The 14,614-nt window shown below is 38.8% G+C and overlaps 2 protein-coding genes across 2 annotated transcripts in view; one reads left to right on the plus strand and one right to left on the minus strand.

Annotated features, from left to right (window-relative positions):
* LOC126457737 (enoyl-CoA hydratase domain-containing protein 3, mitochondrial) overlaps positions 1–13,107 on the minus strand; it is a 122,223-nt gene extending 109,116 nt beyond the window's left edge. Inside the window, exon 1 of the mRNA XM_050094282.1 lies at positions 12,964–13,107. Within this exon, the coding sequence (XP_049950239.1) occupies positions 12,964–13,005 (42 nt within the window). The 5' untranslated portion in view covers positions 13,006–13,107. The remainder of the gene's footprint in view (positions 1–12,963) is intronic.
* A 24-nt stretch (positions 13,108–13,131) lies between these two features.
* The window catches only part of LOC126457736 (uncharacterized), a 347,274-nt gene continuing 345,791 nt past the window's right edge, over positions 13,132–14,614 (plus strand). Inside the window, exon 1 of the mRNA XM_050094281.1 lies at positions 13,132–13,215. Coding sequence (XP_049950238.1) covers positions 13,200–13,215 — 16 coding nt within the window. The 5' untranslated portion in view covers positions 13,132–13,199. The remainder of the gene's footprint in view (positions 13,216–14,614) is intronic.

Genomic DNA, 14,614 nt, shown 5'->3' on the forward strand with positions numbered 1-14,614 from the left:
CACTATGCTGTTTGTAGTAGCTTACCCGCATTCCTATTTTCCTATTCATTATTAAACCTACTCCTGCATTACCCCTATTTGATTTTGTGTTTATAACCCTGTAGTCACCTGACCAGAAGTCTTGTTCCTCCTGCCACCGAACTTCACTAATTCCCACTATATCTAACTTCAACCTATCCATTTCCCTTTTTAAATTTTCTAACCTACCTGCCCGATTAAGGGATCTGACATTCCACGCTCCGATCCGTAGAACGCCAGTTTTCTTTCTCCTGATAACGACATCCTTTTGAGTAGTCCCCGCCCGGAGATCCAAATGGGGGACTATTTTACCTCCGGAATATTTTACCCAAGAGGACGCCATCATCATGTAATCATACAGTAAAGCTGCATGCCCTCGGGAAAAATTACGGCTGTAGTTTCCCCTTGCTTTCAGCCCTTCGCAGTACCAGCACAGCAAGGCCGTTTTGGTTATTGTTACAAGGCCAGATCAGTCAATCATCCAGACTGTTGCCCTTGCAACTACTGAAAAGGCTGCTGCCCCTCTTCAGGAAGCACACATTTGTCTGGCCTCTCAACAGATACCCCTCCGTTGTGGTTGCACCTACGGTACGGCTATCTGTATCGCTGAGGCACGCAAGCCTCCCCCACCAACGGCAAGGTCCATGGTTCATGGGGGGGGGGGGGGGGGTGGTAAGATATTTGGCCAGAAAATAGGTGGGAGCATCCTTCTGTATCTTCAGCACGGCAAGTGAATGGTGTTGCCATGGGAAGTCCTCTGTTCCCCATGGTAGCCGACTATTTTATGGCTGACTCTGAGGAAAAAGCACTACTGTCAGGAAGTCTCAAACCTTCCTGCTTCTAGTAGTACGTAGACGATATATTTGTGGTATGGCCCTATGGAATAGAGACATTACCTGTGTTTCTCCCGCATCTGAACTTGCTCCATCCCAATACACAGTTCACAATGGAAGTAGAAAATGATTGCATTTTACCATTCTTGGATGTCATGGTGAGAAGAAAAGCCTTGGCACACTGGGGCATAGTGTCTATCGCAAACCATCTCCCATGGAGCTATATTTGCAGGTCATGAGTTGTCATCACCCTGCACAATACTGTAGTGTCTTATACTCTTTGGTGCATAGAGCACATGTGTTCTTAGAGGCCAGCAGTCTGCCTAGTGAGCTACAACACCCAAGAACAGTATTCCAGCAGAATGGCTATTCCGATAGACAGATACACCATGCATTCCATGCCAAGTAAATTAAAAGCAGGAATGTAAAAAAAATATGTGGAGGCAGCCACTGCAATGACATTCTTTCCCTATTTTATGGCATGCCTTCAAGAATAATAAGAATCCTCAAAAGGCATAACATCAAGTATGTTTTTCGGCCACCAGGAAAATTGAAGAATTTATTGTGCTCGGTCAAAGATGACTTTGGCTTTAGGAAGTGTGGTGTGTATAAGATCTCATACCAACATGGAAAACCTTATATTGGGAAGACATGCCAGACCATGAAGGAATGTTGCATTGAACATCATTGTCATACACCCTGGGGCTGCCTGAAAAATCAGCGATAGTGGGACATTGCCTGGGCATGGGGCATTGCATGTTTCACAAAAAGACTGAAATTTTATCCCCAGCGTCATCTTTCTGGGACTGTCTCATTGAGGAGGCCATACATATCTGTATGGCAGATAATCTTATCACAGGGATGCAGGTTTTCAATCAAATGCTGCCTGAAATCCAGTAAAGGCTGCCATTAAATCAAAACAGGAAAAACAAGAACTTCCATGATTCTGTGCAGCACACTGCTGAGATTTAATTCAGCTTTTAACCACGGGAGCATCCAGCAGCACAGTCCTTGTTCACAATGCACACGCGCAAGGCCTTTCTGCATCTCCTAGCAGGGGGGCACTAGAAGTGCTGCTTTCCTCCACTTGCAAGTGTCTTCCCATGCATGCATATTGCCTGCTCTTCGCCTGATAAATTTTGATGCCACCATCTGTTTATCATGTCTCACCTTGCAGCAGTGATAGCAGCAATTACCACTACCTAAAGATGTCGAGCAGCTGCATCAATGAAATATTGTAGGATTTACACAATACAATCTGGCAGCAAACCCAAGAAGTATGCGTGTTCATTTTTTGTATAACTGATTCAGTAAGTTTGGAAATGTGTAGTGCCCCATAAACTAAATCTGACAAGAAGTATTGTATCTAAAAATACTGATAGTTATCTATTTTGCATTTTTAAAGTAGATTACTTTGGTACTTATACGGTAAGTATATTTCCATAGCATTCGCAAAGTACATTTTTTGCATTACCAATATGAATACAGATGCCCCATTTCTGATTTAACAATCGGAAATTACATCCTTGTATGATTACAGCCAGGGAATCCAAAGAATTATTAAGTAAAGCAAGAAAATGTTCACAAAAGTAATTTATTCCCACTCCCAAAATGTTAGGTTGAAATTGAAAATTAAAAATCTGAAATGGAAAGATGTCAGACTGATTGACAAAATACTGCCGGGTATCAATAAAAATGCCTTACAAATATCATTCGAGTTGGAAAAAATAGTGAGTATACTTTTAAAAAAGGCTTATTCAATTTATATGCCATCTGTAGCACTTGATTCACTTATCAAACTTTGCCTCACTTTAATGGATTTATTGCATTATTATATCTATTTTTTATTGTTGACTGGCATAACTGAAGTTGAGCAAAATTTATTTCGAAACTTACATTTCTTTATAGGTTGGTTAGGAAAAGTGTAGTCCAGAGCCAAAATACAACCAAATAAACGTGAAAAACCTCTCAGAATCATCCTCAAATTGGCCAGCAGAATAAACTTTTAGCAGCCTAGGATTGAACCAAGGTTATACTCATCTTTCCAGTTTTTAATGTATTGTGCAGCTAATTCTGTTGGAATGCAGAATTTGTAGCTTGGTGACTGCCCATGGTGCTATGTTGCACTCATAGACTCGGGAAGCAGGAGAAGGTTAGTGTTTAACGTCCCATCGACAACGAGGTCATTAGAGACGGAGCACAAGCTCGGGTTAGGGAAGGATGGGGAAGGAAATAGGCCATGCTCTTTCAAAGTAACCATCCCGACATTTGCCTGAAACGATTTAGGGAAATCACAGAAAACCTAAATCAGGATGGCTGGAGATGGGATTGAACCGTTGTCCTCCCGAATGCGAGTCCAGTGTGCTAACCACTGCGCCACTTCGCTCGGTAGACTCGGGAAAAGTCTCATTTCTGGAAGAGGATGTTTTGATCTTAAAATTTCACTCTCTTTTCCCTCTCTTCTACTGCAGAAAATGGTATCTGCTTTTTTTTACTGGCATTTGGATCAACAAATGGCTGTGTTCTTTCAAGTTCTTCTTTCAGCTATGTCATGAAAAACTGAACGTAGAATCAGCAAGCTATCATGGCTTTCCTTGGCCACAGACAAATTTTACACTGTTGTCGTGGCTCCCTTGTGCAGCAGGTAGTCCTTAGGAGAATAAGGAACAGATGGCTGATATGTAAGCTGCTGCCATATTTAAGATGTGTTGGTAATTGATGATAGAATCTCTATTCCAAGGTGTTGGAGTGGCTCTTTTCTGCAAAGCAGTAAGGGCAGAATAAGGAAGCAACAGAAAAGGATTCAAGACATTATTTTGACACAGTTCCGTAAAGGTACCCCTATATCCTTTCTATGCAGCACTCTATGACTGTGATCTGCTGCTTTCCAATTTGAATGCTGAAATGCCTTATGAAGGGCACAAAATATATTAACAAGACAATTTTTGGTTTTCAAAAGTCACAATCTGTTACAGCAGCTGTATGTCACTTCTTTACTTCTTTAGCTGTTTTCGTTGAATAAAAGACCATCCTCAGGAGGCAAGAGGCTTGCGTGCCTCAGCGATGCAGATAGCTGTACCGTACGTACAACCACAACGGAGAGATATCTGTTGAGAGGCCAGACAACAAATGTGTGGGCCAGCATCCTTTTCAGTAGTTGCAGGGGCAATTGTCTGGATGATTGACTGATCTGGCCTTGTAACATAAACCAAAATGGTCCTGCTGTGCTGGTACTGCGAACGGCTGAAAGCAAGGGGAAACTACAGCCGTAATTTTTCCCGACGGCATGCAGCTCTACTGTATGGTTAAATGATGATGGCGTCCTCATGCGTAAAATATTTTGGAGGTAAAAGTGTCCCTCATTTGGATCTCTGGGCAGTGACTATTCAGGAGGATGTTGTTATCAAGAGAAACAAAACTGGCATTCTACGAGTCGAAGCATCGAATGTCAGATCCCTTAATCGGCTAGGTAGGTTAGAAATTTTAAAAAAGGAAATGGATAGGTTAAAGTTAGATATAGTGGGAATAGTGAAGTTCAATGGCAAGAGCAACATGACTTCCTGTCAGGTGAATACAGTGTTATAAATACAAAATCAAATAACAGTAATGCAGGATAGGTTTTCCAATGAATAAAAAAATAGGAACATGGGTAAGCTACTGCGAATGGCATAATGAATGCATTATTGTAGCCCAGATAGACACGAAGCCCACGCCTACCACAGTAGTACAAGTTTACACGCCAACTAACTCCACAGATGATGAATAGATTGAAGAAACATATGATGCAATAAAAGAAATTATTCAGACAGTTAAGGGAGACGAAAATTTAATAGTCATGGCGGACTGGAATTTGATTGTAGGAAAAGGAAGAGAAGTAAAAGTAGTAGGTGAATATGGAATGGGGGTGGGGAATGAAAGAGGAAGGTGCCTGGTAGAATTTTGCACAGAGCATAACTTAATAATACTTACACTTGGTTTAGGAATCATGGAATAAGGTTGTATACATGGAAGAGGCCTGGAGACACTGGAAGGTTTCAGATAGCTTATATAATGCTAAGACAGAGATTTAGGAACCAGATTTTAAATTGTAAGATATTTCTGGGGGCAGATGTAGATTCTGACCACAATTTATTGGTTATGCACTGTAGATTAAAACTGAAGAAACGGCAAAAAGGTAGGAATTTAAGGAGATGGGACATGGATAAACTGAAAGAACCAGAGGTTGTAGAGAGTTTCAGAGAGAGCATTACGGAACGGTTGACAAGAACAGAGGAAAGAAATGCAGTAGAAGAAGAATGGGTAGCTTTGAGAGATGATATAGTGAAGGCACTAGAGGATCAAGTAGGTATAAAGACGAGGGCTAGTAGAATTCCTTGGGTAACACAAGACATACTGCATTTAACCGATGAAAGGAGAAAAAACATAAAAATGCAGTAAATGAAGCAGGTGAAAAGAAATGTAAATGTCTCAGAAATGAGACTGACAGGAAGTGAAAAATGGCTTAGCAGGGATGTCTAGAGGGAAAACGTAAGGATGTAGAAGCATGTATTACTAGGGGTAAGATAGACACTGTCTACAGTAAAATTAAAGAGACCTCTGGAGAAAAGAGAACCACCTGCACGAATATCAAGGGCTCAGATGGAAAACCAGTCCTAAGCAAAGAAGGGAAAGCAGAAAGGTGAACGGAGTATATAGAGGCCCTATATGAGGGCAATGTACTTGAGGACGATATTATGGAAATGGAAGAGGACGTACATGAAGATGAAGTGGGAGATAAGATACTGCATGAAGAATTTGACAGAGCACTGAAAGACATAAGAAGAAACAAGGCCCCAGCAGTAGACAACATTCCATTAGAACTATTGACAGCCTTGGGGGAGCCAGACGTGACAAAACTCTTCCATCTGGTGACGAAGATGTGAGACAAATTCAAAGATGCAGTACCGACAGCAATAGATAGATTCATACAGCATAAGTTAATAAGAGACGGGGCTGATCCACCATGGTACACAAAACATGTCAGAACACTGTTGCAGAAGCAACAAAAAAAGCATGCCAAATTCAGAAGAACGCAAAATCCCCAAGACTGGCTAAGTTTCACAGAAGCTCGAAATTTAGTGTGGACATCAATACGAGATGCGGTCCAGATGGTATACTAATCAGGTTCCTTTCAGAGTATGCAGACGCAATAGCACTTTTCTTAGCAATCATATACAACGGTTTACTTGACAAATAGTCTGTTCCTAAAGATTGGAAAGTACCACAGGTCACACCAATATTCAAGAAAGGAAATAGGAGTAACCCATTGAGTTACAGGCCCATATCACTAACCTCAATTTGCAGTAGGATTTTGGAGCATATACCGTACTCGAGCCCCCCATGAATCATGGACCTTGCCGTTGATGGGGAGGCTTGCATGCCTCAGCGATACAGATAGCTGTACCGTAGGTGCAACCACAATGGAGTGGTATCTGTTGAGAGGTCAGACAAACGTGTGGTTCCTGAAGAGGAGCAGCAGCCTTTTCAGTAGTTGCAGGGACAACAGTATGGACGATTTACTGATCTGGCTTGTAATATTGACCAAAACAGCCTTGCTGTGCTGGTACTGCGAATGGCTGCAAGCAAGAGGAAACTACAGCCGTAATTTTTCCTGAGGGCATGCAGCTCTACTGTATGGTTAAATGATGATGGTGTCCTCTTGGGTAAAATATTCCGGAAGTAAAATAGTCCCCCATTTGGATCTCTGGGCAGGGACTACTCAGGAGGACATAGTTATCAGGAGAAAGAAAAATGGCATACTATGGGTCAGAGCATGGAATGTCCAATCCCTTAATTGGGCAAGTAGGTTAGAAAATTTAAAAAGAGAAACGGCTACGTTAAAGTTAGATATGGTGGGAATTAGTGAAGTTCAGTGGCAGGAGAAACAAGACTTCTGGTCAGGTGAATACAGGGTTATACATACAAAATCAAATAGGGGTAATGCAGGGGTAGGTTTGATAATGAATAACAAAATAGGAATGCGGGTAAGCTACTACAAACAGCATAGTGAACGCATTATTGTGGCCAAGATAGACACGAAGCCCACGCCTACCACAGTAGTACAAGTTTATATGCCAACTAGCTCCGCAGATGACGAAGATATTGATGAAATGTATGATGAGATAAAAGAAATTATTCAGATAGTGAAGGGAGATGAAAATTTAATAGTCATGGGAGACTGGAATTTGATAGTAGGAAAAGGGAGAGAAGGAAACGTAGTAGGTGAATATGGAATGGGGGTAAGGAATGAAAGAGGAAGCCGCCTGGTAAAATTTTGCACAGAGCATAACTTAATCATAGCTAACACTTGGTTCACGAATCATAAAAGAAGGTTGTATACATGGAAGAAGCCTGGAGATACTGAAAGGTTTCAGATAGATTATATAATGGTAAGACAGAGATTTAGGAACCAGGTATTAAATTTTAAGACATTTCCAGGGGTGGATGTGGACTCTGACCACAATCTATTGGTAATGAACTGTAGATTAAAACTGAAGAAACTGCAAAAAGCTGGGACCTGGCTAAACTGACAGAACCAGAGGTTGCAGAGAGTTTCAGGGAGAGCATTAGGGAACGACTGACAAGAATGGATACCTTTGAGAGATGAAACAGTGAAGGCAGCAGAAGATCAAGTAGGTAAACAGACGAGGGCTAATAGAAATCCTTGGGTAACAGAAGAGATATTGAATTTAATTGATGAAAGGAGAAAATACAAAAATGTAGTAAATGAAGCAGGCAAAAAGGAATACAAACGTCTCAAAAATGAGATCAACAGGAAGTGCAAAATGGCAAAGCAGGGATGGCTAGAGGACAAATGTAAAGATGTAGAGGCGTATATCACTAGGGGTAAAATACACACTGCCTACAGAGACCTCTGGAGAAATGAGAACCACTTGCATGAATATCAAGAGCTCAGATGGAAACCCAGTCCTAGGCAAAGAAGGGAAAGCAGAAAGGTGGAAGGAGTATATAGAGGGTCTATACAAGGGCGATGTTCTTGAGGACAATATTATAGAAATGGAAGAGGATGTAGATGAAGATGAAATGTGACATATGATACTGTGTGAAGAGTTTGACAGAGCACTGAAAGACCTAAGTCGAAACAAGGCCCCAGGAGTAGACAAAATTCCATTAGAACTACTGATAGCCTTGGGAGAGCCAGCCCTGACAAAACTCTACCATCTGGTGAGTGAGCAAGATGTATGAGACAAGCAAAATACCCTCAGACTTCTAGAAGAATATAATAATTCCAATCCCAAAGAAAGAAGGTGTTGACAGATGTGAAAATCACCGAACTATCAGATTAATAAGTCACAGATGCAAAATACTAATGCGAATTCTTTACAGACGAACGGAAAAACTGGTAGAAGCTGACCTCGGGGAAGGTCACTTTGGATTCCGTAGAAATGTTGGAACACGTGAGGCAATACTGATCCTATGGCTTATTTAGAAAATAGATTAAGGAAAAGCAAACCTACATTTCTAGCATTTGTAGACTTAGAGAAAGCTTTTGACAATGTTGACTGGAATACTCTCTTTCAAATTCTGAAGGTGGCAGGGGTAAAATACAGGGAGCGATAGGCTATTTACAATTTGTACAGAAACCAAATGGCAGTTATAAGAGTTGAGGGGCATGAAAGGGAAGCAGTGATTGGGAAGGGAGTGAGGCAGGGTTGTAGCCTCTCCCCGATGTTATTCAATCTGTATACTGAGCAAGCAGTAAGGGAAACAAAAGAAAAATTCGGAGTAGGAATCAAAATCCACGGAGAAGAAATAAAAACTTTGAGGTTTGCCGATGACATTATAATTCTGCCAGAGACAACAAAGGACCTGGAAGAGCAGCCAAACGGAATGGACAGTGTCTTGAAAGAAGGATATAAGATGAACATCAACAAAAGCAAAACGAGGAAAACAGAATGTAGTCGAATTAAATCAGGTGATGCTGAGGGAATTAGATTAGGAAATGAGACGCTTAAAGTAGTAAATGAGTTTTGCTATTTGGAGAGCAAAATAACCGCTGATGGTCGAAGTAGAGAGGATATAAAATGTAGACTGGCTGCAGCAAGGAAAGCATTTCTGAAGAAGAGAAACTTGTTATCAAGTATAGATTTAAGTGTCAAGGAAGTCCTTTTTGAAAGTATTTGTATGGAGTATAGCAATGTATGAAAGCGAAACATGGACAATAAACAGTGTAGACAAAACGAGATTACAAGCTTTTGAAATATGGTGCTACAGAAGAATGCTGATTAGTATATGGTTAGATCATGTAACCAATCGGGTGGTACTGAATAGAATTGGGGAGAAGAGGAATTTGTGACACAACCTGACTAGAAGAAAGGACTGGTTGGCAGAACACTTTCTGAGGCATCAAGGGATCACCAATTTAGTACTGGAGGGTAGTGTGTGGAGTAAAAATCGTAGAGGGAGACCAAGAGATGAATACACTAAGCACATTCAGAAAGATGTAGGTTGCAGCAGTTTTTCGCAGATGAAGAGGCTTGCACAGGATACAGCAGCATGGAGAGCTGCAGCAAACCTGTCTCTGGTCTGAAGACCAAGACAATAACAACAACAACAACAACAAGACAGAAAAATCTTTACCTATGATCATGTTTGTTCCTTAATGCCTGATATTGGTCTGTTGTCTGACCAGAACTGGTAGTGTCCCAATACAGATGTGACATATTCAGAAAAATAATACAGTTCAAAACGCATTTAAAAGCTGTAATCACTTTACCCTAAAGATAATAGTGTTCTGGGGTTTAGCTCTACCAAGACTACATTTGCTTGATCATAAATGTTTCTTGCTTTTGACAGCATTTATGATAGCAAAACTGAGAGCCAGTTATTAAGTTACACTTCAAATAAACAATATAATGTTTCATGATGACCACTTTCTACAGCGAAAATGTTGAGACCTAAAAGAGTGAACAAGACCGATAACTAGAGGTGAAAGCTTATTTTTAATAATATAAATCTGATAGAAAATATCCCATGAATCAACTATAGGTGGTTTTATTAAGGCAGCACAATGTTTTAATACTCTGCTAGATATATTGTCTATCACAAGCATGGCAGTTTATAGTGACAATAATTTTTGTTAACTCATCAGAGGTGTATTTTTGAAGATAGTGTTTGGAAGAGTAAATCTAATGCATCTGTAATTGATTGTTTATTGGTAGGTGCAATGTCTGTCACCACTGTGAGGAAGTATTCATTGGCCATTAACTTTAAAGTATTATCATTTCTGAGAAGGCTACTACCAGCAAATTTCATTTAATTATTCAACCTTTTTTAACAATGTACAAGATTATTTCCACTTTATTCTTGTAATGTTTCACTTCTTGTACATATTTGACCAAACTTGAGAAAACAATGTTGTAACTCTTGATTACAGCTCATGTACTGAATTAGGTAGAAGTTTCTCTTCTTGGAACAAAATACTTTAACCTTATCATTTGTTTATTTCTACTTATGTTTATTTTTATCCTTGTTTATTTCAGGGAAAGACAGGATATGATGCTCAGAACAAATATGATTAGAAAGTAATAGCAGTGTACATGGCTTCAACACTAGGAGAAAGGATGATCTTCACTACTCAAGGTTAAATCTAACCTTGGCTCTGAAGGGGGTGAATTATGCTGCCACAAAACTCTTTGGTCACTTACCTAATAGCATCAAAAGTCTGACAGATAGCCATATAGCATTTAAAAGGAAATTAAAAGAATTTCTTAATGGCAACTCCTTCTACTCATTAGATGAATTTTTGGATGTAGTAAGTGGGTAATTTCCTCAACCCCCACAAAAATAAAAGAAATTAAAAGTATTAAGTGTCATGTAATATTTTGTGTAATGTAATAACTTGTATAGACACTTTTTATTAACCTGACACGTTCCACATCATTACAAAATATCGTATTCATGATCTATGGAACAAGTACTAATCTAATCTAATCTCTACTCTTAGAGTTCACTAACATTCTGCTATGCTACATTCTTCCCAAAAGTTTCCCGACATTTTCTACATGCATTGTTACTATATCATTGGTACTGGTATAACTATGACATTGGTATTGATTACATTTTTGTTACACAATATTTTCTTTTATAATTATGAATCTAACTGCTCATCAAATGTGGCTGCTGACATTTATCATAGAAAAATCATTTACTCCATCTAAGGGTAGTTGTGTTTAATAATAAATTTTCAGTGACACTTGGTCTATTACTTTCAGTTATAACTGAAAATTTTACTGTGGGAAGTGATAATGCTTCAACATATTCTTATTATTGAGCTTTATAAATGAAGTTGAATCAGTTGATAGTTGTTAATAATTATTATAATAATTTCATTTCTGTTATTATTATTTTCATTACAGCACACTATAACTCAATGTTTTGAATATGTAATGATATTCTCCACATCTACATCTACACCTATACTCTGCAAACCACCACAAAGTGCATGGCAGACAGTATGTTACACTGTATCAGTTAATAGTTTCTTTCTGTTCAATTCATACATGGAGCATGGCAAGAATAATTGTCTGAATGCCTCTATGTGTGCCATAATTACTCTAATGTTATTCTCACTACCCCTATGTGAGCGATACATAGGGGGGGGGGGGGGGGTTGTTAAATTCCTAGAGTCATCATTTAAATCTGGTTCTGGAAACTTTGTTAGTAGATTTTCTCAGGATCGTTTACTCCTATCTTCAAGAGTCTGAGGTTCAGTTTCTTCAGGATTACTGTAACACTCTCCCACGGGTCAAACAAACTTGTAACCATTTGCGCTGTCCTCCTCTGTATATGTTCAATATCCCCTGTTAGACCCATTTGGTAAGGGTCCTACACACTTGAATAATATTCTATACAGGGGACGCATGAGTGATTTGTAAGTAACCTCCTTTGTAGACTGATTGCACTTCCAGAGGATTCTACCAACAAACCAAAGTCTACTGTCAGCTTCACCCACAATTGAGACTGTCATCATTCAATTTCGTATCCCTATAAAGTGTTACACCCAGATATTTGTACGAGTTGGCTGATTCCAACTACAGCCAATTGATATTATAGTCATCTGCAAGTTGTCATTCTTTGCACCACTTTGAAATCTTATCAAGGTCTGAATGCAGGCCCCTCAAACTGTACTTCATTACAGATAACTGCACCATCTGCAAAAAGTCTGAGGTTACTATCAATATTGTTCACGAGGTCATTAATATACAACCTGAACAGCAAGGGTCCCAATACACTTCCCTGGGGCACACCTGAAGTTACTTCTACACCTTATGATGACTCTCCATCCATGATTATTATTATTATTATTATTATTTCCTTTTCCTTGGAGCTACAGCCTGCAACATACACGTAATTCATACGCAAAGACGATCGTAGTAAGTTGGAAATTTTTTCTGTAACAAAGAGGAAATAATGATCTTGCAGTACTTTTGATAGTTCTTGTCCATAAGAGTTGCCAGCATCATCTGTTTAATAGTCGTTTCAATGACGCGGGGCTCTAAAAACAACATGTAAAATCAAATCAAAAGAGAGCTGTTTCCTTTATTACTTACATGTATCACTTTAATTAAGCTCATTTTTATAAAATAACTGTCATTTTAAAACCGAATTTTAATAGATTACGACTGACCGATAAGTGGAAACAAATAAATAGAACCAACAGTACATTGCAAATAGTATCGGAATATATTTAAAGTTGCTTTTATAGTAATATATACCAACTATACACGAGCATGTGGCGTTGTATTGAAAACTGTTATGTATTTGATTGGACAAAGTTGAATATTCTGCCTGAAAAGAAGACTAAGAAAAGCCAGACGTTAGCCTTCACCCTATAACGTGCAGTGCTCTTACTAAATTGGTGACACTACACGTTTATGAACATATGTTTAAAACATAATGACAAGGTGCACTTTATATCATTACTACATGCATAACAAACAAACAGATGTAATAGTTTGACGTGGCAAAACACACATGACTCCAAAGTGGAACATAGCGTCTGTGGAGATACACAAATTAATTGTTACAGTTTACTCCTCAGTGTCCTTACATGCTTTCCCATTGCCAAGGACATACGTGTGGTAACAGACATTATTAGTACGAACGATTCGTAAATATTATATTTTAAAATATACTTCACAACCAACAACTCTTCTATGTACTTGGTTTCACGCTTACAAGTCCTCAACTGTTTATACGCGTGACAACCGTTGCCATAGCAGCAGTTGCCACCTACGAAAGGTGACCAATCACCTGCTAGCTTTCAGTTGCTCGGAGCAACGAAAAATGGCAGATGCAGTAGGTAAGATAAACATTATTATCCTGCTGCTTTTCGAGAGAGTTAACCATTTACAAAAAGGAATAAGAAAATTTCTACACCTTAAGAAATTCAGTTTCATAGTGGACCACAGTTGTCATCTTTATGCTTGTCAGTACGTGGTTGACTAGCAAAGTTGATCGATACATGGACGAAATAGGCGTGACACTGCCAATCGTCTGCTAGTATCGTTATTTATTTTTCCCTAAACGATAATTGTTGCAAGAAGTGTAGCGGAAAATTATGAAGTTGTAAATGTAAAATGCCCATTTTCGGCGCAGTTATTTGTTCCGAGTTTTTAGCTTCATACCAATAACGTCATTCAGATGAATTCTAGATATGGCTAAATATGGAATGTTGACATTGACTCGGGGACGATGTAGGTAGTTGATGGCTATTAAAAGTATAATGTTGAAAATGCCTTGATTGGTGACTCGACTGACACGCTTAATTTATATCCCCCACAAAAATAAAAAAAAAAACAACTTTTGAAAATTAGGGACAACGAACGCCTTGCTGTTAATCAAAAACGGTATACTCACACTAGCTTCCGTTCATTTTTTATTTTATTTTTTTACAGAAATTGCGGGATGGAAGTATAAGAAAATGAATTAATTTGTAGGCAGTTATTTTATTGATTATATCATCATTATGTGAAAGAAGTGTGTAGTTTTCGGGAATATATATGCAGAATACGGGATAAGGGCGCGAATGTCACTCTTTGTGACATATTATGTAGGCCTACATAGATAAGCGGTATCTTACAACATTTATATCAATTCATTCTCCCGTAATATGGTACATAAAATTTATTGTTTAGAGGGTGATCAATTAACTTAAGCTCACTGTCTACTCATATACTCCACCACATTATAGAAATATTTTTGTATCACACATTTTTAGGGTTGCAGAGAAATTCCTCACGGTTTTGTAATTCCCTTTGCAATGCTTATATTAATTCGATACTGGAGTATTGAGGTTCGATTTTAAATCTGAAGTGAATTTGAAAGTCATAACAATTGCTTTGTGTTCCTTGTGTTATGGCAATGAACAGCCTCATTGGTGTCCAGTTGTGTGGAGTCTCGTAATGGGTTCACAGTTGTCCTGGATATAAACAGAGCTGGGGATGTTAAAATATTAATATCTTTTAAACAACTTCTATGAGATACTTTTTATTCCTTCGTTACTATAGTGCCAATGTCTTCTTTCTGTTTTGTGTTTGTTTGATTCTAATGATGGTATAATTCCCCCATACTTTGAGTCCATTTTGCATAAATGGCGTAAAAAATTCGTGGTAGTGCACAAGAGGTCATGATATGCATGCTGAGGAAATTGTATCTACATCTACATCCATACTCTGCAGACTACTGTGAAGTGCATGGCA

This window comes from Schistocerca serialis, chromosome 2 (genome assembly GCF_023864345.2).
Source record: "Schistocerca serialis cubense isolate TAMUIC-IGC-003099 chromosome 2, iqSchSeri2.2, whole genome shotgun sequence".
In the NCBI taxonomy this organism is placed as follows: domain Eukaryota; kingdom Metazoa; phylum Arthropoda; class Insecta; order Orthoptera; family Acrididae; genus Schistocerca; species Schistocerca serialis.